At 34.3% G+C, this 27,934-nt stretch overlaps 1 protein-coding gene across 8 annotated transcripts in view; it reads right to left on the minus strand.

Annotated features, from left to right (window-relative positions):
- Positions 1-27,934, minus strand: part of DMD (dystrophin) — a 2,091,067-nt gene that overhangs the window by 1,227,835 nt on the left and 835,298 nt on the right. For 7 of the 8 annotated variants that reach the window (XM_055376532.2, XM_055376533.2, XM_055376528.2 and 4 more), the window contains exons 35-37: positions 16,123-16,302; positions 15,685-15,813; positions 13,891-14,061 (exon numbers count right to left, since the gene is read on the minus strand). In XM_055376532.2, the coding sequence (XP_055232507.1) occupies positions 13,891-14,061; positions 15,685-15,813; positions 16,123-16,302 (480 nt within the window). The remainder of the gene's footprint in view (positions 1-13,890; positions 14,062-15,684; positions 15,814-16,122; positions 16,303-27,934) is intronic. The other variant, XM_055376531.2, reaches the window with a different exon arrangement.

The following is a 27,934-nucleotide window of genomic DNA, read 5'->3' on the forward strand; positions in this document are numbered from 1 at the left end:
AACAAAACCCTTGAAAAGGAGTGATAAGTGAAAAGACATGGAAAAATCAAATATATATTCAAAAAAGTGGGCAAGGTTTAGTTATTAGATTAAAATTATGTTAATAAAATACATTGATACTCTCTCAATCTTTATGCTGTATTTCTTTCCATTAAAACACTAGAACATATTTTATATGGGATAGCTTTTGAAAACCCATAGATGACATACAGAAATCTGATTTCCTTTCAGAGCTAAAACAATTTACTTTTGTAAAACCAATTCAGGAATGACCCCCGTGTCTTTTGCCAAGACGATTACATTCATCAAGTTTGGTCCCCACCTACCCTCCTCCGGTCACATTCCCAGGAGAAGGCTGAATTTTTATTAGATGGCAACTTCTGGTGAACAATACGGATAAGTGTAGAAGAAAAACTAAGTATCTAAAGGTAATAATCTGTCACTATTGAAGAAGTGAATAATCAAATGCTATTCATGATGACATGATTCTCATATGCAACATGAATAACCACATATCTTCTAGGTACTTCTACATACCCCTGAAAGGATTTATGAGATAATTTGAAGCGACCTATTACAGTACCAGTTTTTAAATCCTAATGATCATTTGCCATTTGAAATATCATAAGTTATTTGAACCAGTATAGATTGGTAGTGCTATAAAGATGCTTAAAGTTTCAATGTCTGTATTATTAGCAATTACTGTACTTTAAAATCATACACTGTTTAGATGATGGTAAAAGTAAAAAGATTAACAACCCTTAGAATCATAACTATACAATTATCAATTTGGTGATATTTTATGTCATTAAATGGTTGTTCACATTTGCTAATATTTAATGAAAGAACTATGTTCTATGTGACTTTGTGAATACATAATGATAGTGTTTAAAATAACTTTTATTGTGTACTTGGATGTCAGAAGAACACAGGTCTATTTGCAGTCAGATTTACCTGTTTTATTCCAACTGCTTCTTCTCTAGCTCATCTCTCCATGAATTTAACTTCTATTAATTTAAGACACAATTTTCTACAAATTTAACAATTTTTTATACCTTCCAAGTCTTCACCCTAAGCTGTTATCTGACTTTTGAATTCCCATCTAGACTCTCCAATAGCCAGCTGAATTTTCACCTGAAGTTTCACATTCGTAGTATGGAGCACATTATCTTTCCCACAAACTGCTTACAGTACTAACTTCCCTAGTTCTGTTAACAGAATACCATTTCTCTCAGTCATTCAGGCGTAAAACGTAAGTCATGCTATTTTTGAACATCTCACTCTAATGTCTAATAAATATCAAGTAAGTGTCAACTGACTTGCTATGATCCACTTGCTTCGTATTCCCAGAGACTCCATCGTTCCTGGTCCTTACACAAAACTAAGGCAATAAGCTTTGAACAGATGTAAAATCTCCTTTCAGTCAAACCAGTTCCAGCCTGTGCCCAATGATCAGCTTACTATGTTTCAAAAACCTTTCTTTCATTATGCTATTTATTTGCTGAAGAACCTTCTGCATCTATTGAGTATAAATAGAATAAAGTCCAACCTCCAGCACAGTAGTCGAGGCTTCTCCTAATCTTGCCCCAAAGACTTGCCAGCCTTATGTAAGTGTTCCTAATATAGACCTTTTTTTGCAGGCCATTTGGTGATCTTCTGTTAAGCCTCTTTGAATGACCTTAGAATACTTTTCATCTTCTACTGAAGAACATAAACTTCTGTATGAAAATGCATAGATCGAATCTAGGCTCTACCATTTACTAGCTGAGGGAACTTAGACAAGTTATTTATCCTCACTGAACCTCAGTTTCTTTATAACATGGAGATAAGATGAATATGTACCTCACAGGGCTATTACTAAGATCAAATATGTTAGAATGGTGTCTGGTATATAATAAAAGCTTAATAAATGTTGACTATTATTTTCTCTCAAAGTTCTATGTGTCCATCCAATATAAATACATGCTCTATAAATCTTGGGTCTTATTTTTTTCCTCTCAAAATCCTAATCATCCGTTGGCTCAGGTCAAGACCTTCCTCCTTTGAAATCTATGGTTTTAAAGGATAAAATACATGCTTATTGATATAATGAGTCTTTATTTTACCAAGGGATTTGATGAAATCATAACATTGTAATGGTGAACATGGAGGATTTTAGATTCCAGTTTGGTAGAGTTACATAATTCTGAAGAACAAAACTACTGATTAATTTATCTGCGGCAATATAGAAAGTGATATCACAGCCTTGCATTTAGTTTACAGGGTGCAGTTGTTTTTTTTTTTAATCAGGAATTATTTGGAGACAGAAAAGGCATACAACAGATACAGTCAGTGGGGTGTGTTCCCTAGACATCCTATGGAGCTGAGTTTCTCATGTTCAACCTACAGTCATTTCTGGTACATAGTAAATATTCATAAGTAAATATTTCCTGAAAAAATAAATGAACAAAAGACTAAAAATTGAGAGCCAAAATAGACATTTCAAGGAGCTTTTTTAGTGACATGGAATTTTAAATAACACAATTTCTATGTAGAAATTTCAAAAGACCTGACGGGTTAGCGTTATATGAGTATGTATATTAACTGCTGCCCAAATGCTAAGCAACATGATACCACCAGGTAAACACAAAAAAGGGGGAAGATGTAAAAAGAGCTTTGGGAGAGACTACCAAAAAATGAAGAGCTAATTATTCAGGCAAGATAATGGAAACTTAGACTTCTTTAGTTCAATGTGTAGGGTCTCAATTTTCCAATGAAAGACTACCGTGCATTTTGTTTAAAAAAATTAGGAAGATTAAGAATTTGAGTAATTTTATTCTGTGTAGTTTCAAAGTGATTAACTAAAATCAGTGGGCAAAAATTATTAGGAGCCTAAATTTTAGGTTTATATAAGAACATCTGATGAGGTCTGCAATTTTTTTAAAAACACAGATTTTAAAGTAATGCTAAATGTTTATAAGCAGGAACTAGATGAGGATGTATTCAGTCACATTTTAGGACCAAAATCCTTTTCACACGGACATTTTCTTAAAATTTTATAACCTTATAGTAAGTTCTTGTCTCTAAATTCAAGTAGAACTTTTATAGTAGTGCAGCTCAACAGAAATATAATACATGCCATATATGTAACTTTAAATATTCTAGCTGCCATAGTAAAAAACAAAAAACAAATAAAATTAATTTTAATGATTTCACTGAGATGTCCAAATTATCATATAAACTCATAACCAATACAAAAATATGAATATTTTACATTTTATATTCTCTTCAAAACCCACACATATTTTACACGTATTTATACATCTTAACTTGGAGTAGCCAAATTTTTTTTTTTTTTTTTTTGAGACGGAGTCTGGCTCTGTCGCCCAGGCTGGAGTGCAGTGGCGCAATCTCAGCTCACTGCAAGCTCCGCCTCCCAGGTTCACGCCATTCTCCTGCCTCAGCCTCCCGAGTAGCTGGGACTACAGGCACCCGCCACCACGCCCGGCTAATTTTTTGTATTTTTAGTAGAGACGGGGTTTCACCGTGTTAGCCAGGATGGTCTCGATCTCCTGACCTCGTGATCCACCCGCCTCGGCCTCCCAAAGTGCTGGGATTACAGGCGTGAGCCACCGCGCCCAGCCGGAGTAGCCAAATTTTTAAGCTCAGTGGCCACATGTGGTTCATGACCTTGTTAGGTAGTATAGAGCTCTATTAACCATTATACTCATAACATTGTAAAGAACTAATAGCTCATAATTACTTTGAATAAAATAGTAATGTTTTATTTCTAACTTGTTGTGAATTTAGATTACTCTTACGTCAGTCTTATTGTCTTGCATTATGTGTTCTGAGTGAAATTTTCAGGCAGTCCTCGGGGTACAGGAAAAATTACGGGAGTGGGATTGACCTGTTATTTCAGGAGTTTCTATTCTCATTTATGTGTATCTCAGCTTGTGTTGCACTGCTTTCTTATAGACAGGAATATAATATTATTTGGCTTTCAAAGATATATGCTTTGTCTCTCTAAATACATTTTCCATCCTTAAAGTTGGCAATATGTCTTATACTACTCTATTTTCCAGTGAAAACACTGCCTTATATTTTATACAGGAAAAGGTGCTTATTATATCAAGCAGTAGTTTTAGAACTACCTATATATTAATTTAATCAACCAGTGACCAATTTTATAACCAAAATAAGTTTATCAAACCAATTGTTTTAGCTATGTTATTGGCAGGATAGCACCAGCCATTTGACAGCCATATGATTAATAGTCTTTGGACACAAAGAGTTGAAAAAAATTCATTGCTTTTCTTAAGAGTTCACTAGTTCAGCATTAGGCTATGCCCATTCTAAAACAGAAAACACTTTCCCACCCAATTAAAATTTTGCATGTCATTCCTTGGTCTTCACTGTCTTTGTAACTTGGAATTCTTATGCAACTTTATAAAGGAAACATGTAATAAGAAAGCGTTTATAATTTAACAGCTCATTCTTCAGTCACCAAATTTTAAAACACAAAGCATATCATGCCTGCTTTTCAATTGAGAATTACGATAAATTGTCTAAAGCAGTTGAAAGCAATGGCTGATAAATCATCTTAGTTATTGGGTAAGTTACTTCTATTGACTTTAAAGGAAATAGATGACCACAAAAGAACTAGAATCACAATTAAATCACACAATGTTAGACAGTGCACACAAAATAGGTTTTAGTTATATAGAAAATAATCAAACAAAAGTTATAATATTGCATGAGAAAGTGTATACCAAGCATAGGTTTTGGACACTTTAATTTTTTACTTACCTTTTCATTTTAAGAGCTTTAGCATGACTGTGCAGTCATACAAAATACATATAAATTAGAACACAAGGAAGTATAATAAATGGATAAATGGACACATAAAGAAGAGACAGAGAAATCGAGAAAGACAACACTTTGTTTTCCTTGATTTTTTAATGTTTCAAATTGCTTAACAACTATTAATTGTGCTTTGTTGGATTATTTAAGGATTAATGAAATTTAAGGCTTTGTTGAAGTTTTGGCATTAAAGCTGACTTTTGTAACAAGTTAACAAAGGATAACAGACTGAAGAAAAGCAAGATCAATTACAAACTCATTCATTGTAAATTGAAAGCATTCAAAATTACTCAGATACACTTTATTAGTTTTAAAATGTAAGCTTTCCTTGGTTAAATATTACTTTGGCATGCACAGATACACTAGCATAATAATGACTGTGTTTACACAGACAGCAAGTAAACATTTGTTAATCTGGACTATGGAATCTTAATAATCATGATAAATTACCACTATATTCAATTCACACTAAAAGCTAAATTGAAAATAAATAATCCAAGTGCTACAGATTGGTTTAAAATTGCTTCAATTCCATCAGTCTCCTTTTTCCATTCTGCAGCTTTGAAAATTTGTTTATCATTACAATACTGATATAGAAAAATAAGAAGAATTCATGGAAACCAAGATGAAAAATTTCAAGGACAAGTAACACCCTATAGTACAGAAAAGACAGACTACTGATATGATATGAAGAGTTATTTCAGATCATTCTATCTGTAGAGGAAAAGAACTTACAAAAACAAATAAGTGTATTGGAAAGATACTACATCTATGCTAGAAGAAAGATTATTTAAAATATGGTTTATAAACTTATTTATTCTATTATTTTAAAATTATTAGAGCGAACAAGAAAATGTAAGAAATATTATTTTTTAAATTAAATAAATTGACTCCAAATAGTGACATTCCATTGGTTGCATTCTTTTGAGAATAGATAAAGTACTGGTTTACCTTTAATGCTTTGATGATAAAAATGTGAAAATGTGACTAATTTGTGAGGCTAATTAGAGGATATTACCCAGTAGATTTCAATTGATTTTGTATGGATGAGGTTAATTTCATGCTTACACATTTTAAAATTGGATGCAAAATATATTCATGGTTCAAGAATCTGCTTCCTACTGTCTACGTTTTATAAAGTTTAACTTAGAATATTTCTCTATTTCATGATTACATGACTTTTTGGAGTAGGAAATGAATTAAAAGAGGAAAACATTAAAACATATGGGGGAGACAGATAAAAGTAAAAACATAACACTTTAAGCAATTTTGTATTTTAAACTTTCTTTTGATTTACTTAGGTTGTTTTCCAGTTTTATTTCTTCCATTCCCCCTTCCTTCTTCCATTTCTTCCTCCCTACCACCTTTTGTTCTTGTCATCTTTAATACAAAAAGTATAACGAAATCACTGTATTTGAAGTGAAATTGGGTATGTTTATACTAACACATAGTAGACCAACGAAAACTATTTGATGACATAAATAGAGGCAGTAAACTATGCTGAGTCAGTGTATTGAAGTGGACAAAGCAATGGACTGAGATCCAGTATTTGCTAACCAGACTGTCTAACTGTGAGAACTTGGTCAACTCACTGACACTCTCACAACCTCCTATAAATATCTGAAAGTCTCTGGTCCAAAGCAAAATTGCTTTTCATCTACTGACACTGATCAGGGGACTAATTTTCCTTTATCAAAGGAGAACAATCAAGATTCACCAAATAGCTTTAATTATTTCAAATGTTATGCTAACAAGACCCAGATAGTTTTATCAAATGACACTGCTCACCAAACTCAATTACACATCTACTTTAAAAATATTTTACATGGTTACCAAAGGGATTTATTAGCGAAGTTTCAACGGACTTAACCTTGTTATAGGGATAACCAATTACACATGTGGAAAAAATAGGCTAACATAAAAATTATGTTGTTAGGTTCATATTTTTCTGATTCATTTTAGTAAAATAAAATTTGCAGATATTATACAGTTTGACTAGTGATCTGTTACTATTACCTGAAGATATTAGTTGTAAATATTACATATTTAATGCTCTACAAATTATGCAATATTTACAAGTCTTCATCTCAGTTTTCATCTGTTTTTTATAGAAAATTTTACTAAAAATGAATATTTATATACCTACAATGTACCTACAAAAATTAAAAAAATTACAATTAAAAGAATATATATAGCAAGAATACTGTTCCAATTAAGAAACAATATTATTTTCCATCATAGGTGTTAAGTTATAATATGATCAGAAAGAGACTGCAAAATATCAATGTATTTGCATTGATAAATCTGACTACAGAAAATTAAGCTTTAATTAAAAATTTTCAATCCAATACATCTTCATTGGACCTTCTAGATCACATTTATAAAATGCATCATTTATTTCCCACTGAAGTTTAGGAGAGCCAAAATAATTAAATCACTGCTTAATTATTTTCCACACATAGAACCATATTTTAAGACAGATTAGGCCCAATCATGTGTTTCTTTTTCTTATATATTCTACATTACATGGGAAGGTCACTGACTCTCTCACAGCCTCCTATAAACTTGTGAAAGTCTCTTATCCAAAGAATGATTACTTTTATATCTTCTGACACTGATTGGAAGTAAAAAAAGAAAAAAACTTGGTAATTTACAATTATTGCAGCAATCAAACAATGAATATTTAAGTATTTGATGCCCGATTACCCAAATTTCATATTACAGTTGTAATACATATATATAGAAACTGCTACATGAATTTTAGTAGCAATTTTCAAGGCCTATATGGAAATTAAAGAACATATGCCAGATATATCCTATAGCAAATAAGTCTTAGTAAAGGATCAAAGTCAGAGAAAATAATTTCACTTTTTTCTGGTTAGTATCAATTTCAGAATAAATAATTTAACATTTCAGCTCCTTAGAACAGTGAAGTATATCTAAATCTCTAGAAAAATACAATCTAAGCAAATTTTATGTAGAAATTACATAATATTTTGTAAAAAGTAAAACAATTGCCTTTATTAATAGGACACACCTAAAGTTTGTTTAGTCAAAATTATTTTGCAACTAAGTATTACAACAACAATAAAAATATAACTTGATGCATATTTTATTATTGAAATTTTTTTTAATTTTTATTTTTGAGATGCAATCTCACTCTGTCGCCCAGGCTGGGGTGCAGTGGCGCGATCTCGGCTCACTGCAACCTCCGCCTCCTGGGTTCAAACAATTTCCCTCCTCAGCTTCCCAAGTAGCTGGGATTACAGGCGCCCACCACCATGCCCAGCTAATTTTTGTATTTTTAGTAGAGGGGGGGTTTTGCCATGTTGGCCAGGTTGATCTTCAACTCCTGACTTCAGGTGATCTGCCTGCCTCGGCCTCCCAAAGTGTTGGGATTACAGGCGTGAGCCACCGCACCAGGCCTATTATTGGAATTTATATGCAGACTTTCCTAGTCAATCAGAGTTAAATTTGGAGTCATTTTTGAATTCATCATCTTCTTGGGTCCTTGTACGTAATGACTTAACTCTAGGCTACCTCTAAATATCTCTAGAGCAGCAGTTCTCTAAGCGTGGTCCCTAGACCTTCAGCATCAATCCGACCTAGAAAAATGTTAGAAATGCGAACTCTTGTGCTCCACTCCAGGCCTAGTGAGTCAGAAGCTCTGAGTGTGGGGCCCAGCACACTGGTTTTAACAACTCACCCAAGTGCATACAAAAGATTTACTGCTCTAGACTGAAACTTCCTTTCCACTCCCATAGCTATCCCTTTATTTGAGGTCATCAGTGTATCTCATCTAGACTACTGCAATAGCTCCCGAACTTCATGTCATTATTCAGTGGAATTCTCCTCACAACTATCACTGGACTAATTTCTCACAAGTGCATACACAAACACACACACACACACACACACACACAGAGCACATCAAGAACTCTTCATTGCATACACACACACACACACAGAGCACATCAAGAACTCTTCATTGCATACTGAATTAAGCATGAATGATTAGTCTGGCTGTCCATGACCTCTTCACACTGTGTCTAGCCATAATGTTCAGCCTTATCAACCACAACTAAGTTTTATCTTCCATGCCCTCTACTCTGAAAACTAAAGGAACTCACTCTTCATTGAACACACTGTATGCTCCTAAGCTTTCTCATATGTTTATGCTGAATTGTTACCTCCTCTCTGTTGCTGGAGTGACTGCTAAACTCACTTACCATGCACTCACTCTCAACCTAGTATCCATGAACACATCTTACCCTATCATCAAACAGTAAGCTCCTTGAATCCATCATATTTTACCTAGCAATAGATCCCCCTCACTACCAAACACTGTTATCGGAAAATAATGTATGGTTGGTGAGAATTCATCCTGATTAATCCCTTTTCTCAAATCTTCACTCGTTAGTGCTTTTAGATATACCTCAACTAGCATCACTCCCAAATTGCTGCCTCCCCTTCTCCAACTTGGCTTCTAGAGGGATGGAGAGGGGTAGAACTGTCATAATTAATATGAATAAATAATCAGTTTATTTTTGTCTTCCCATGCCCCTTCCTATACTTTTGTCTCCTATCACCTTATTTTCCCAATGGTATCCACTCGCCGTCAGCCATGCCACTACACTCGGATGCCCTAAAACAGAGACAGTTGAGACAAGGAGTCTCTCCTCATTGATTCTATCAATTTACTCAGGGTTCTAATATTATCTCTGATTGACTGTTGTAATTCTGATCCTCTCCATTAAAACTGCCATTTCCTCACATTGATTTCACATAGATTAGGAAAAAATATGCTTTTTTCAAAGTCATTGGATACTCTTAGGTAACCTCAATAAAATAGGAAAAGGCAGCATTTTTATGAATTTTAAGGGGCGTATGTGGGACAAACATAACTCCCTAGTAGTTCTTAAATTCATCCACTTGATTATCTTTAAGGCTGGTCTTTGTCATGAAAATAGCAAAGACACGATTTTCTGACTCCAGTCAATTACAGCAGAGACCACAGAAAATCAGCAATTCTTTCATTTTTTTCCATCAGTTTTTGTCTCAACCCCCCAAATTTGGCCATTCAAGTGTAATATACGTAACGATGGAAATACCTATTGATATTAATTATTTTTAACCATTTCATATCTATACACTGATTAATACATTTTAAATACATGTTTTTACATATATTACATAATTTGATCCTCATTACAATCTTTAGATTAAAATAAAACAGGCATCATCTCCCTTATTTTGTAGCTAGAAATGAGGCTCTGAGAGGTAAAGAGGCATATCCAAAATCACTAAGTAGTAATGTGCTCAGCTAGTACTCAAAGCAGGTCTTGTGTCTTGAAGTTAAGGACTTTTTGCTCTCACCATACTGCTCCTTGCTGAGGCCAAAATTAACATTACAGAGAGCTGCACTTGGACAGTCAAGTCCTCAGCCAATCTGAACTGAGGATCCCTTTACTCACTGCTTTCTGGGCTTCGGAATTTCTTGTCATGAACAGTCCTGGCAGGAGACATGGGAGTACCCCACTTTGTATTCTTCACCAGATAGTAAATCTAGACACCAGTGAATTTTCAGCATAAGTTATTTCTCTATTCAAGGGCCCTTTAGAGTTATGTTCTAGAGGCTATACTGAAATTACTGATTACAAAGAGTCTATGACCTACCCGTGTTCAATTCCAATCTACTTTTTTTATCACCATAGTTTTTTTTTTCCCCAGGTTACTCTTCCATGAAACTTAGACATAGACTCAACCATAGAAAAGCCATATTCTAACCTAATATTATCCTGTATAACCCCTACTATAAAGAAACCTGATTTTGAGATCAGAGGCTACCCCCTAAAACCTCCAGCACTTCAGCACTTCCCTACTCCAAAGCAAACACACACAAGACATTAAATGTTTTCAATTTCTTATTGTAATCAACAAAAGATTACTGAATAGCCAAATTTTAGAACGAGCAGGGATTTATGAACTAATCTAATTTAGAAATTTAAAACCATGTTCTATGAGCATAATTTATACTTCCTGAATTCAATCATAGGAAGGAGAAAGATAAAATGGCAGATATTTCCCCCATCTAGTAACTCTATTATTTTCCAATTTATTAATTTTATTTTAAATAATATGATTTTAATATTAAATATTATTTAAATTTAATACTTTATTTTAAATAATAATATTTTGGGCAGGATAGGTTTTCTTTTAAAAATTGTTAGTCTATTTTAACTTCCTCATCTTACAAACAATGAAATGGATATGCAGAGAAATCACATATTCTGGCTACTACTGAAAAAGTTAGGCCTAAATCTCAATCTTCTAAATCCACTGTTTTCTCTGCTGAGATTACCTTCTAAATCTATTGTTCTCTCTGCCGAGATCATCTCACCATTATTTGAACATCCCCATGAAGATGAATTAGTGTTAAACATATTTTATGATTATACTAAGTATTCATTTCTGTTTGTAAACATGTATTCCTTAAGCAAGGATCTTTATACCCTTGTATCTTCTCACCACAATCTCTAACACAATGGAAGCTCAATCCCATTAGCTCATGCAATGAATATAGAAGCAAAGTGTCAGATATGCTTTATTTCTGTGTTTTTCATTTCATCGTGATAATAGAGCATAATTATCTCTTCAGAGCCCTAAAATGGGGTCGTTGTTACACTCAGTTGCCTTTACTAATTTAGAGAAAAACAAATACTTTGAAAAGCAAACATGTGATTATTTTGTTAATTAACATATAATTGAAAATTTGGGGCCAGGCACAGTGGTTCACGCTTGTAATCCCAGCACTTTGAGAGGCCGAGGCAGGAGGATCACTTGAGGTCAGGAGTTCCAGACCAGCCTGGCCAACATGGTGAAACCCCGTCTCTGCCAAAATACAAAAAGTAGCCAGGTGTCACGGCGCCTGCCCGTAATCCCAGCTACTTGGGAGGCTGAGGCAGGAGAATCACTTGATTCCAGGAGGCAGAGGTTGCAGTGAGCTGAGGTTATGCCACAGCACTCCAGCCTGGGCAACAGAGAGAGTCTCCACCACACACACACACACAAAATAATAATAATAATAATAAATGAATATTCATTGGAAATTTCTTATGCCTTATGTTGCTAGGGAAAATAAAAGAAGTACATAGAGTGGATCACTTTATGCATGATTTCCAGAAGTATACTTACAAATTCATGCAGAATGTGAAATGAAAACTCACAAACTTGTCTTGGTCACAAACTTGTATTGGCTGGGTCTGTCACATCTGTGGTGGAGAGCAAATTCTACCCATTTTTTAATATCTGTGAATCACAATCTTGTAACACAATTTATCCAAAGATAATACCTTATTTTCTCTTAAATATTCTATAGCTTAGTGATTTATTAAAATGTGCATGTGTGTTTGTCTATATCTTAGTAATGTAGTAGCATTTTTTAAGGATTGAAATAAATCTCCATTCATTGTCTTGTTATTGCATAAGCCACTGATATCTTTAGAAGTAAAAACAATTGTCTTTGTAAGTAACAATACATTCTTTCAAAACTTTAATCAATTTTAAGAGCCTGTCACACTTTTTTGCAGGTAATAATGACTGACTCAAATATATATATTTGTGACAGTTAACTACTAAGTTCTCTCATGCTGTCTATCTCCATATGTAGAGAATATAGCCTTTTAAAAGTCAACTATATAAGGTCTCTATGTATGGAGAGAGAGAGTACAAGAGAACTAAGTAGTTAACTATTAAAAATAACTTGCAATGAATTAAGGTAAACTAACAACTTTTTAATTTGGGAAGGTGAATTTTGAAGGGTAACTGTGTCTCATGCATACAAGCTAAACTATTTAGAATTTATCAAGTCACATTTCACATATTTTGAAAACTACTTTAAATATGTACTATTATATAACATGATGAGACACTGTAATGCCTTAGAAAGTGCAGCAATTGTGAAACCATGCTATTACTGGTTGCTTATATCTATCAAAATATTTTTTGAAAATGTTCTTCTATTTTTCCAGGAATCAATACTTACCTGACATATTACATCATATTTTCTCATAAATACTCCAATGTTTTCTCATTTCAGATTATTTCTAACAATTATCTATATACCTAAATACATATATTGATTTTATATACATTTTTATGTTTGAAAGCATATCATATATATTGAAATTTATCAAACTACAGTATATAAATTTCCAGGTAATTACTTGCATTTCAAATCTTCCCAAAGAGTTGAAATTCTATAACACTATATTTATACATTTTTGCAACTACTTATTAAATAAGACTTTCTCTTCATCAAATCATACACAAATATAAAGTCTATCATGCAAAAGTTCCATATTCCCTGGTTCTTCTTAAACAGTAATATAAAAAGGCATATAAAATTACAAAAATTAGGATATGTAAGCTTTGCAATGATTTGTTTTCATGGCTTGATCATTTCATTATAGCCTAATGAATTTTGTCACAGTGTCTACAACTAGCAAAAGCAAGTTAAATATACACACTTGCACAACCAGTAAAGAGGTACAAACACCCTAGATCATGCAGAAGATGTACAAGGCCTCATTTTGGATATTTGATCCACATTACATACAAGCAATATTGTATCAGTAGTGCTTTTGGCAAAATTTATCGGTAGTGCTTTCTGTTGATGGATGACTTGTGTGCTTTTGGTTTTATTTATTTATTTTTTGGCCTTCAGCATGCTATTTATTATTCTTTTCTGTAGGTGACCCCTGAAAGTACGTATGTAAACTGCAGCATAGAATGCAGTCCTAGAATATCTGTGGCAGAAAAAGATGAGAGAGAAAGAGAGACAGAGAGAGACAGAGAGAGACAGAGACGGGGAGGAGTGGCGTTTATCTCCCATTATAATCAGTGGTAACATTTCCTTAAATACATTTTGGCATTCATTTTCCTTTTGAAAACCTTGCTCTGGGGTCTACTTGCCCCTTTCAGAGTACTGCGCAACCTTCGCAAGAGATCATTTAGCACTAGTTTCCACCTTGGAGTAGATCTTCCTACCTTTCCAGTCTTAATTCTGTGTGAAATGGCTGCAAATCGATGGTTGAGCTCTGAGATTTGGGGCTCTACTAATTTCCTGCAGTGGTCACCGCGGTTTGCCATCAAGTTTGCTGCTTGGTCACGTGTAGAGTCCACCTTTTGGCGTATGTCATTCAGTTCTGCCTTTAAACGCTATATTCCACGAGCAAGAGATAGGACTTGAAGTTAGTAATTAATGAAGGTCAAGATAGAAATAGAGAGCCAAACAGAGCGAGTGAGCAAGTGAGCGAGAGAGTGAGAAAGAGAGAGAGAAAAAGTAAGAAAATGAGAGCAAGCACATGCAGAAAATAGAAAGGGAGATAAAACCACAACTTCCATAAAACAGGACTAAAATGAAAATGCGTGTGATTTCAGAAAAATAGATCACCGTCCTTAAGTTTGATGCATGTCTATTTAAAATGTTTATTTAGTCCGAGGAAGGACAGGGATGTTTTCCCAACTATGTTGTTGCAACTATCATAATACATTCTATTTAGTCTTATTTTATTATATCGTTACTGAATTTAATAGTTGTGGAATGAACTAAGTATGTGCTCAGGAGGGCAGGTAGCTGAAGAACACTTTTCTATTCCTTCCTAGCACTTTCAAGTTCCTCTTTATTACATTGAGTGTCATAAGAAAAAAAGTGATTTTCTAACACATACGAATTTTGTGTCACATACAAAGGTACTGAGGAATGTTCTTCCTGACCTGCCGGGTCACAGAGGTTGAAGTTAAATAACTCAGACCCTATTATTCAAAAAGCCTTGAAGGAAATTCACCATAAGATGACATCTCTGACTATACATCAAGGGATAATGAAGAGCACAATACAGATTCACATCAAAATAAGCTTCAGACAATGGCATAAATGTGTTTTGGGGATAGCCTGGAATGAATTTATAGTTTTTCATTAAAGGTATATTGTAATCTGTGGAAAATACCAGAGGCATAAAAATAAATTGCACAGAAAGAAACATAATTTTTGAGTTTTCTTTAAATAGTAAACAACTAATCAATAAATTTATCAAACATTTCAGCAAAACAAAATAAAAAATGTTTATTGAAAAGAGAGCTGTTAAAATTCAACTCTACCTATTTAATTGGGAAAGGAGACATCACCAAATAGAAACAGTGTAGTGTCTATAAGGTATATTTGCATATTACACCGCTCATACCCTTTTATCGGAATCATTTTTTAAAGAAAAGATTAAGTTCCCCTTGAAAAAGAAGACAGGGCATCCTAACAGTCAGTTTTGAGACTAAAAGAAAGAACCCAAAGCCTAGTTCACATGTAGTTAAAAATGAAAACCTCAGTTTTACATAAGCCCAACGTTAAGACTAATTACCAAGATTTGGATATGGCATAGGCAAAAAAAATCAGCTGATTGGATTTCAGGTGTTCATTCAGATGGGCTAAATGAATGATAGTGTCAGATTGTTCTTTGTGTTAGACACAAGAATATAGTACCACCATTGACAAAGGCAGAAATTTGCAATATGATTTCAAAATAAATCTTGGAATCTCTTTCTGAACGGAGTTTACATTGGGTATAATTAACTGAGTGATGGATTTGAACAGAAAGTCAGATTACAGAACTCTTCAAAATCATTCATTTCCATTCAAAGGGAGGAGGAAGGAAAAAGGGAAAGATAAAGGAAGGAAGAAAGGATTGTTTTACTCTTATTAAGACGTCCTTAGTATCTTTTAGGACAAAGATGATTGAAGTAACTGGTGTACAATTTGGACATTACTTTTCATATTTTATTTGCTACCTTAAGCATGTCTTCTTTTTGCTGGGGTTTCTTTTTCTCTGATTCATCCAAAAGTGTGTCAGCCTGAATGATCCACTTTGTGATGTGGTCCACATTCTGGTCAAAAGTTTCCATGTGTTTCTGGTATTCCTTAATTGTACAGAGACATACCATGGCATTATTGGTTAGACAATATTCTTAAAGAATTTTTCCTATGTTCTAAAATGTTTAAAAGACAACAGTAAAGTTTCATTGAGATTAGTTTTAAGTGGTATTTTCATCTAGAATATTGCATAAATATAAAGAAAAATATATTAAAATATTGTTATAGATATTGAATTAACAGCCAGCATATATGTGGAACTGAGAAATTTTCAAACACAGAATTGTTACTGGTCACTTATGTATCTTTTTCTCGTGACAGAGAAGGGTGTAAAAGCTTCTAGCCTTTTCTCTTACCAACAAAAGATTTAACCACTCTTCTGCTCGGGAGGTGACAGCTATCCAGTTACTATTCAGAAGACTGAGTTTATCTTCCACCAACGTCTCCTTCTTGCCCAAAACTGTTTTCAAGGCCTCTCCTACCTCTGTGATACTCTTCAGGTGCACCTTCTGTTTCTCAATCTCTTTTTGAGTAGCCTGTGAAAAGGAGAGCATTGACCTTCAAGTAATATCTTGTAGTCTTAAGATTTAATGCTTATGAAATGGCTTTCTGTATGGTTACTATGATTTTGCAAGGTTTTAAACCTATAACTATGTATTAATGAATCATGAAAACCATACCATATATATTAAAGCTTCATTGTTGGGTAACTATGAACATATATATGTACATAAGCATAATTCATGTCTTATTTTTCATTATAAATATTTAATAAACATACATATCATTCAACTAAATATATTTATATTTATTTAATTTATACATGTAGTAGCTAAAGGCAGATATTTGAAAACCCATCCACTAATAAGAAACTGCCCTTAGAAAATTCTACAGTATGGTGCTACTGTATTTTTGCAGCAGGGATTTTTTAGCCTTTTAGTGCCATGGATCTTTTTGGCATTTGTTGAAGCTTAAAAACCCTTTCTCATAATAATGCTTTTAAATGCATAAAACAAAATACATAGGATTTTAAATGAAAACAATTATACTGAAATACAATGTGCAACACATTTTTTAAATATTTGTGATGTAGTAATACATGTTTTATTTCCTAATATGTTAATTAACAAGATCTAGCATCAGGTCTTTAGGATAATTTCAATGTAGTGATGACGAGCATAACTGGTATTTTCAAGTATGTACAATGTCTGGAACATGTTATAAAAGTATCTGTCATTTCTATTAGTGACAAAGTCATGGGTATCTCTATTGCTGGAGTTTGTTGCTCACATTTTAACCGAAAAAAAAAATGCTTACTTTTGGTTTTAATTGAATACAAATAAAGATAAAGTTTTCCCCCAATCCAAGTTCACAGACCTTAATTCTACCCACATACCGTAGACTAAAATCTCCTAAGAGAATACCACTATTTCCTAAGAGGTGATTTATAAAACATGAAAACAATCACATTTAACATGAAAAAATATAGAGAGTAGTGATGGAAAAAGTGATCTTATACAAATGTTTACTACCTGCACTGCATAAAGCCCCTTTCCTGGTACATGGCATGGCTGACAGACAATGTGGCCACTCGGCATTCCACTGCGTCTGTGCCTGGTTCTTTCCCTGCCTGTCTAGTTAGCCAGCTGTGGGACATTCACAGAGAGCTGAGCCAGAGCCCAACAGACCCTTTTTCTCCTTTCTCAATAAGGTTAACAGATACAGAGACTGTGATTGGCACTCGAGTTGAAAAGCTATTTGCGAGTGGAGCTGATGTCTTAATCACAGAAAGCCAAAGCAAAACAAAATCATTGAGAAACAGCAATAACAGGAAGGTGGGGAAAGTCCAGCTACAAATAATCAATTAATAAACACACAAGGAGCAGCTCTGTAATGCCAGCCTACATCTAATTTCTTAAGAAAAAAATTACAGTACAAGAGTAAGAAATTAGGTATAGGCTGGCCTCATAGAGTCACTCTCAACATGTCTTTTCTATCTTTATAATATACCTAAGTAGTCCTGTGGCTGTCTTTCTGCCACGCCATCAGGTCCTGGTCCACTCGAAATCACTTCTCATACTTTTTGTTTTGGTTTTGCCTTTGGCATCAGATAAACAGGAGAAATAAATGAGGAAACAATGTATAAAAATTTTTATGCAAGACAAAAACACTGTTTCTTCAATTCTAAGATATTCTTTTATGTCACATTTTTTCAATAAAAACATGCCTGAAATTAAGGTACTTAATGCCAGATGAACTCGACAGCTATCATGCATGGAGTTCTTCATATGTAGGTGCTTTTTGTTGCACACAGGTGAGCTTAGCAATTCATAAAAGCAATTTCTTCATTTATGAATCGTAAGTGTTGACTGAGCTCCTATTATATGCCAGTTACTACTGTAGCAGAATCATATGTAATTCTCCTCAATATATTTTGGGAGATTATTAGAAGTCTCTCATTTGGGTAGATACAGACCCTTTAAAGCTTAACTTCAGAGTAGACATAGACTAGATTTTATCCCTTTTAATACTTTGACTTCACCCTTTTGTAGTATACAACCTCTACAACCATAGATGTTAGCCATTGTTACTAGGCTCTGTGTGATAAAATGGTAGAGAAGTCCCCATCCTTCAAAAACTTATATCCAAGTATGAGTTTGTCAAAGAGATGGACATATACGCAAATGAGAATTATCTACTTTCTATATTCCAATCTAGTGGCATCTCGCTGTAGTTGATTTATTCACAAAGGTAACACTTCACAAAGTTGAAGCTTAATTTATATTTGGATTACTAATTATCTCTTAATAAGTCTTCATAAAGATGACACTATATGTTAGCATCAATATAAAAAGTTATTGTGTACATAGATTTTGTTTCTTACATGACAAGCAATGCAATTAAAGGCAATGGAATTTTCCAAAACTCAGAAGAGATCAGAAAAGTTTTGAACGTAGGGGATAATGTTGCAGGTAGTTCCTGGCTCACAGAAACCATTATGTGTCAACATCTGGCCAAATTCCTCCAGCTAATTTAAATAATGTCCAGTGATGTTCAGTTGATGGGAACAAAATAGGAAATGTGGACTAATTTCCAGTGCCTTAAGTTCCACAAAATTATAAATTAAAACTAAAAGATGTTCAATTTATCACCATCATCAACTTGTATTTGAAAAAAGCAGTGATATGATGGTGGTTTATAACTGCTAATGGTCAAAAGTGATTCACAGGAAAATTTACACTCTGTAAAAAAAAGAGACATAGAGCTAAACTTTTATGTATGCTATTCAACAATAAGGAACCAGTATTCAATCATTTGTATACGTGATGTTTTGGGTTAGGAAAAAATATTGTGTTAATTTAGTAGGCCTTAAATTTTTCCCTCAAATGTGTTTTTAATCAAAGATATGACTTAAGAAATAAGACTTAAATAAGACTTAGCCTTTAAATACTATGCTGAGCTTGCTTTCTGGAGATCTCAAATATTAATTGACCAATGTATATCAGGTGCCTAATATCCAGTCTGTACTGTGCTATTCACTGCCAGAGATGAGGAATGAGATAATCTTTGCAAACCTCACTCTAATCATGCCTACTGTGTAGCTGCAGAGGAAAGCTTAAATGCAATAAATCAATTTGCTATCATACTAGAAAAAAATCACATTTTTTTTGGAAACAGACGAGCCATGGCTGGAATAAGCATGAATGACTACAAGGGAAAGGTGACACTTGAAGGTGGAGTGTGCATGGGATGGTTTGGATTGACTAAAGACAAAGTACAAAGCAACGAGAAGGTATGAAAGTTAGAATAAAAGGCTGCCATAGAGGACCAGGGAATCCTTACTGTAAACTAAAAGAATACATTTGATGAGGTTGTTGACGAACCATTTTCTCTGGCTCTAATAGTTTCCCACAACACAAGAATGTCTGCATCTTCAGATGTATGGAGAACCAACCTAGAGCTATTGCCTGGGCCATTCTCTTTATGCCTGTACTCATTCCTCTCAAAGGGAGCTCCTTATTTATAGGGTTGGCGAGATGGAAACAAACAGCTGAAAAGATATGGCATTTCCTCCTTTTCAAAAGCATCCGATTCTCAGCATACATGCCTTCTTCTGCCTTGTGAGGTGAGAAGTGGAGAGGGTTCTAGAATATCTACTCTTCTGAAGGAGCAAGTTCAAATTCAATGACTAAATTCACTAAATTATAACTCAGACACTTTAGGTTTTTCAGTCATGTAGTAATGTGATTGCTGCTAGGATCGATTTTAGGGCTGAAGAAAAAGCAAGATTGTGTACACTCAGTTTTAACTTGACCTATGACATGATCGTAAGTCCACCTTCAGGAGATTCAAGAGAAGTTGAACGCAAACTATATACTTGGCACTAAGGGTTTTTATGATAGAGGGGAAAATATCTGACATAAGTAAAATCCAATTAAACTATAAATTCTCACAATGTCTAACATATTATTTTCCATATGTTACTTTGTAACATTTGATAGCTCCAGTATAAATAGTCCAAATACTAAGCACTAACTTCCATGATTTCAAACAAATTTGCTGTCTACTTCTTAGCCATAATTTGTAAATGCTACTCTAATTTCCTTATTATAAAAGAATGAGTATAATGAGTTAATTTATTCCAGTGAAGTCATGCCCCATGTTGATGGGAAGGATGAAGAATACATTCTGATTCATTCCCCATATCTACAAGTTTAATTGCTTGTAGAAATTTAAAAAGGCATGTTAGGTTCAGGGTTCAGCTATCGGCTCACTTCACTGATACAGTAGCAAGATGGAAAAACCTTCTCCATTGGTCTCTGCTGATTATACCATCAGCATTTTTCATTATTTTTATTTAATGGTAGAACGGTAAAAATTATTGGAAAAATCATCTGGTCCTATAGGAACACCTTTACAAACATTTCCCTTCAGGGGTAAAGAAATGTAGCTCACTTAACCTCTATTCTCTCCTCCACCCATTTCGTATTTTCACAAGTTTTCCAATACCTTCCACAGATTTTCTTGGAATTACCCAGGGACTTATATTCTTAAGATAACTTCTCTGTCTGGTCTATTATTTCCACCCCCTCTTTTTAAACAAATTTTATTATCTTAAGAGTCTCCTGTTCTCTAGAGCTTATCTTCAATCAGCACCACATTTATTTACCTACGTACCTTAACATCATTTCCTTATAGATTCCTCCCTTTACTAGGACTCAATTAAATTCGGACTTATTTTAGCTACCTTTCTCTTACTCATGTTCCCTGTAATATGAATAAAAGGCTAACTAAAGCATCCATAAAAGACATCTTGAGAAGTCCCCCTACCCAGGTGAATTCTGCACTTAGTATTTGCAAATATTATACCATTTCTGATCACAGAGAACAGGAGAGAGTTCTTTCACCTTTTAGCTACGTAACATATTCATGGAAAGAAAAGGAATACATTGCCATATTACTGCAATTCTAAGATGTGCATTTGTCACATTTTAAGGATTCGGAAATTGAGATGTAACATACAATTTAGGTTTACCTTGAAAGTGGTAGTGTTTTTTTTTTTAAATTCTCAGCAGCTGTAACCATATCAATGGTGCATCACACAATCTAACATGTCTTAAACATGAGGAAATGAGATGCTAATTGCTTTTTCAGCCCCCAAAATTACTCTATCATGGCTAGAGGTTTAGGACATATTTTACTATTAGGCTAATGTGACAGAATAATATAATGATAAATTCAAAAAGAACATAAAGCATTAAATAGTGGATTCTATAGCTATGTGTACTGACTTTTTAATAATACTGTATTGTTTATTAAAGAAGAATTTCATGAAAGCAGAATGAACCGAACAGAAATAACAGCTCTAACTATAATGACAGTGAATAGTGACTCCAATGGCATGTAACAGATGTTCTATTTTCTAAGTAACAGCTGCTTGATGCATTCCTTGCACCAAGTTAATGATCTGCTAGTGTTATTTCACTTCACATATAAATTACTGTGCTCACTTTAAAAAAAAAGATACGTAATTTTTCAGGGGAATGAGAGTATAACAGACTTTAGAGTAAGTAATAGTTCTTATATTTTTATAGCTAAGAGGAATGATGAGTTGAGGCAGTTATCCAGATAATCTAGGACAAGAAACCAGATCTCTTTAAACTGTGAAATCTTACTGTTATAATAAGACATGGTTGACTGAGCTGAATTTAGGCTCTCGTCAGACAGCTTGAAATTCGCGGATCTTGTATCACATTATCTGGTGATTCTCAACTTTGCTGAATAAGAGAGCTAGTTACAGTTAGACCAATTAAATCAGAATCTCTGGAAGTGGGCCCCAAACATTGGTATACTTTTCAAGTTTCTCGGGTGATTTTGATGTGCAACCAATGTTGAAAACCACAGGCAAACAGAAAGATGCATTCTGAGTTTTTATTGAGTGATAGTCATTAAATTCTAAGAGTGAACTGAAAGCCAAAGGATAATTGAGCAACCAATGATTGTTCTTCCTGATGTTAAATATTATAAAACTTTGTTTCCAAAATAAACGTGAAAAACAGAGTAACTTGTTAAACAAGTGGCTATTTAGATATAGATTATTCTGCATTTAACACCTTGAGTTAAATTTATTAATACCATTTGTGTGTGTGTGTGTGTGTGTGTGTGTGTGTGTGTGTGTGTGTGTGTGTGTGTTCCTCTCAGGCAACTCTTGGCATACTAAGACTACTGTTAATAAAACAGGGGGTCGGATGAACATACTACAGGACCAAATTTTTTTTCCAGAAAATCTTATTCTACCATTTGAACTTTCAGATGACACCATGGATATTCAGGGGTTTAATGGAACTAAATTATTTAACTGAGTTGGAATTTTTGATGCTTAAAACAAAATTACAAACAAAATGTTAGTGAGTAAATCAGAAAATCATATAGATTAGACTTTGTCAAAGCTTGTATTTCCCAAACATAATGATCATCAGGGAAGTAAACCTCTCATTAATCACATACATATTTACTCTCCTATGGTTATGTTTTCGTGCTCAATTCATATGCTAAACAATATTGGCCAGTAATGGGATATTCAGATTGATTTACTTACACTCAACTAATCAGAGTGATTTTAAGATACTAACGAACAATATTTGAAATCTAAAATCACACCAGTGGGGACAGACTACAGACTCTAATAGGTGATAGATACACACGGGTTTTCATTTTATTATTTTAATGAGGACTTATATTTTCTGCACTTGAAATTCAGCCATGGTTTGTTTCATGCTTATTGTGAATGAGTACCTTTTCACTATTTTAAGCTTAGATTACTTTAAAATTACTAGAAAATAAGACTTCTTATGATAATTTGGTATAGTGGAAAAAACTGTTGAAATCAGGCATAGTATTACAGTTTTGTTACATACCGGGACTTGTATTTGTTCATCTACAAAACGGGAACATTTGATCAGGTGATTATTTATGTTTGTTATAAAACTTGTACAATTTTAAATGCAAATCAGCATTTTTCTCTTCTCTCAAGAACTGCTTTGTCATTATAATTTGCAACTCTTAATTTGCAAGTTACGTTTAAACAGGTATTTCATGAGTATGTCCTATGTGTCAGGCAATATCTTATGTATATGGGAAATATCACAGACCAAAACACACACTTTCCCTGTCCTTTTGCTGAATGAATTATTATTGCCTACATACCAGTCCAAGAGAGTAGGGGTTATCATGAAAGCTCAAGGAACTTGTGCAGTTCCAGTATTCAAACTCTTCAGGTGCTACTAATCTCCTGTAGATTACCTTGCCATTTCCTTCCATCATCTCTATTCTATAGCTATCAGTGTTTCTCACCTCAGCCTAGAAAATTCCATTAACAGAAAAGGAAAAGTATCTGAACATTTATGGGGTGATAAATATCACTGTGATGGCTGCCTCGTGGCATTGCTGTTGTCTCGACCATGCAGCTAGCTAGAAGTGCTCCATATTTTTAAAATCTTAACATTAATTTTACCCTCTTTAATACTACTCTGATTGAAGAAGGTTGAATTTAAAAATACAGTGAAAGGGCTGTGTGGCTGTAGGAAGTTGCAATTAGCATTAATAGTTTAAATTGTCAATTTTCATCATCAATCTTTTATCCCATTTGTTAATATTCTCAAATGGTTTTCCTCCTGTCATTTTAATTTAAAATTTTTTCTTTACCTTTTAAACAATTTGGCATACTTTTAAAATGTATTTTTTTTTCTGTAACTATAATTTGGAAACATAGTCACAGGGTAAGGGGACACATGACAGTTTTCTTACCTGCAGCTGTCCCTTCAGTTAATCAACCCTGACCACATCCTAACTACTTCTGGAAGTTCTCCCATTCTTTCTCTGTGGGATCATTAAGAATTAGAATACCTAAGATATTCCTGAGTTCGTAATTCTCTTCAAGTAGATGGTATCTTTAAACATCTTAAATTGTGTCACGCACCACCCAGTATCTTTTGGAAGGGCTATGCATTCTAGTATCTATGGTTTGGAATATGTTACTATTGAATTTTGAGCAGGAAGAAAACTTAGATGAATCATTCTATTTAGGAAAGACCAATTCTACAACGCCACTGGCCTATCAAAAGGATCCTAGAAATGTCAAACCTCTGATACTCATTCAAGAAGAAGACATGGCAAAAATTCTATGGTCAAACAGGGCGCTGCTTCTATATTAGCTTTCCTCTAGTTCAGGAGTTTGAATATGTTCTGTGAATGGCCACATAGTAGTTGCTCTAGGCTTTGTGAGCCATGTAGTCTCTGTCACAATTACTCAACTCTGCTGTTTTAGCACAAAAGCAGCCAGAAAAAATAAACAAATGTAAATTGATACACTTCAATAAAGTCTTATGTACAGACACTGACATTTGCATTTTTAATAATTTTTATGTGTCCTGAAGTATCTAGTTCTTCTTTGGATTTTTTCCAACTATTTACATAAAAACAATTTTCAGCCCATGGGCTGTACAAAAGAAGGTGGCTGAATGGATTAGGCCTACCAATTATAGTTTGCCCATCTCTGCTCTCATTTATCTGACTAGTTAATTTACCTTCCTCTTGGTGAGAGAGTCTCTTAGGCATTCTTCTCTATTAGGAAGCTCAAGAAATTGGCTAGAATTGATATGGCCCCTATTAGGTCAGCTCTTTTCATGGTTCCCATGGTAACATTAATCCTCATATTGAGGATCCTGGACCTACATGACTTTGAAATCCTTAGGAGTGAATGACTATTAAAAATCTAATCATGGTCACCCTATGAAAGCAATCAACATCTGTTATTTTCTGACTTTTTAACAAAAGCCATTCAGACTGGTGTGAGATGGTATCTTATTTAGGGTTTAATTGGCATCTCTCTGATGATTAGTGATATTGAAGATTTTTTCATATGCTCGTTGGCCGCTTGTATGTCTTCTTTTGAGGAGTGTCTGTTCATGTTCTTTGTCCTGTTTTTAATCTGTTTTTTTTTTAATTTCTTGTTGACAAGTTTAAGTTCCTTACAGATTCTGGATATTATTCTTTTGTCAGATGCATAGTTTGAAAATATTTTCTCTCATTCAGGAGGTTATCTGTTTACTGTGTTGATTGTCTCTTTTTCTGTACAGAAGCTTTAATTTAATTAACTCTCGTTTGTCAATTTTTGTTTTTGTTGCATTTGTCATTGAGGTCTTGGTCATAAATTCTTTGCCTAAGCCAGTGTCCAGAAGAACTTTTCCTAGGTTTTATTCTAGGATTTTTAGTAGTTTCAGGGCTTACATTTAATACTTTAATACATCTTGAGTTAATTTTTCTATATGGTGAAAGGTAGGGGTCCAGGTTCATTCCTCTATATATGGCTAGCCAGCTATCCTAGCAACATTTAATGAATCAGGTGTCCCTTCCCTGTTGCTTATTTTTGTCAACTTTGTCAAAAATCAGTTGGTTGTAGGTGTGCAGCTTTATTTCTGAGTTCTCTATTCTGTTCCATTGATCTAGGTGTCTATATCTGTAATAGTATTATGCTGTTTGGGTTACTACAGCTTTGTAGCATATTTTGAAGTGAGGCAATGTAATGCCCTCAACTTTCTTCTTTTGGCTCACGATTGCTTTAGCTGTTCAGGCCCTTTCTTGGTTCCATATGAATTTTAGAATTGTTACATAATATACCCATGTAACAAACCTGCACATGTAACCCCTGAATCTAAAGTAATTTTAAAAAGAAAGTAACCGAGAAACAGAGAAAGGGACTTGGAGCTTTTTGCACAGTTTTCTTGTTTACAAAAAGGGAAATAAGATAATTTTCAGAGGACCTTCAGCTCTGATGTTACCTCACCCAGTGACTTACAGATCTGTCCTCTCTAATAACGATTCTTTCTGAATAGAAGTGTTCTTAAGGATAGAACAGCACTGCTGCCACACAAACTGACCATACACAGGCTAACTTTTGGTTCCACTTTGATGAAAATTCTCAGTTCTCAGTTTGCGCTATTCATTCCCTTGATTCTGCTTTCACAAGGAAATCATTGATAAGAATCTGTCAATCATGCTTCAATGTAGATAATAAAGAAAAAAAAAGCCACAGAAACATCCTCTTTAAAAACTGGAAAGACAGTGTTCCTTATTCATCTCGCTGAAATTAATCTGCTAGGTTCCTGTCCTGTTGCTCCATCAGCAAGAGAATCTCTGGCCAATGCTTAGGCAAACCGGATGAACAGTGGCCATGTTCTTTTGAAACCAATAATACTCATGAAGTAGGTGTTCCTTAATTACTAAGTTTTATCTTACAGAACCTGGCGAGTGGAGTTTCCAAAGGGAAAAATCCCAAGCATTTGGTTTTGTATGTTTTCTTATGTTCTTATATGTTATTTTAGACACACAGAAAGTATACCAAATGTAATCATTACTTCTGCATGCATATCTCATCTTAAGGAATGAAATATTACAAGTATCATTTAAGTGTCCTGTTCATGTCCCACCCAATTCTTTTGTCTTTCCTCACAGAGACAGCTCTTTTTCTGTATTCAGTTTATATTAATTCCCACACATCTTTCTGCTCTTACTATGTATTATATATAACTAAATAATGTATATTTCTACATATTTTATCCTTTGTGTAAATGGTATCACACTGCAACATTTAAGGTGTTTCCAATTTTACTATATTTCTCAAGAAGCTTGATTTTTATAACATCTCTTTCATCGTTTGAGGCAACCTTCCCCTTCGTTTTTAAAGGGCGCAGCATTAGAAAACAAATGGTGAATTGCCCCCTAAGCCTATGCCAAGTTTATAAAGAACATAACTGATCTTTTGGCCAGTGTAAGAAACTCTTCTGGCCGGGTGTGGTGACTCACACCTGTAATCCCAGCACTTTGGGAGGCCGAGGCAGGTGGATGACCTGAGGTCAGGAGTTCGAGACCAGCCTGACCAACATGGTGAAACCTCAACTCTACTGAAAACACAAAAAATTAGCAGGGTATGGTGGCAGGTGTCTGTAATCCCAGCTACCCGGGAGGCTGGGGCAGGAGAATTGCTTGAACCCAGGAGGTTGCAGTGAGCTGAGATCGGGCCATTGCACTCCAGCCTGGGTGACAAGAGCAAGACTCCATCTCAAAATAAATAAATAAGAATAAACTCTTTCTTTCAGTATCTATTTAGTTTCCCTACAAGTTGGAATAATTCATCTCAATGCTAGTAGTACCTCTCTGAAGGTGCATGGGGCTGACTTAAGTATTGCTCACACTATGATGGTTGTCTCATTTTATTAATTCTGTGTATTTTATGGTAGGCCTAAATGATAGTTCTGATGGGACCTTATTTAGAATTTTGGTGGTACTGGAAAACTGCTTGCACATGGACTATGGCCCTATAGATAGGTGATGAAATATTATTAAATTAATTAAATAACATAATCTAGTAAGAAATGAAGGAACAGCAAGAATGCCTGGCTGCTTTGGTGGTCACCAACATAGTTTATATTATAGACAATGCATCATGTGGGGCCTGCCCACAGCCACGGTAAGGAGGTGAAATGAGTATAGAGAATCCAGTTATTTTTTTTCTCATAAAAACTTAAGTGTTAGATCATTGTGGAAGGGCTTGATTTGATACGACAGGGATTTTTGATAAACAGCATTGGCGACATGAATACAATAAGC

Source organism: Gorilla gorilla, chromosome X, assembly GCF_029281585.2.
Source record: "Gorilla gorilla gorilla isolate KB3781 chromosome X, NHGRI_mGorGor1-v2.1_pri, whole genome shotgun sequence".
NCBI lineage: Eukaryota > Metazoa > Chordata > Mammalia > Primates > Hominidae > Gorilla > Gorilla gorilla.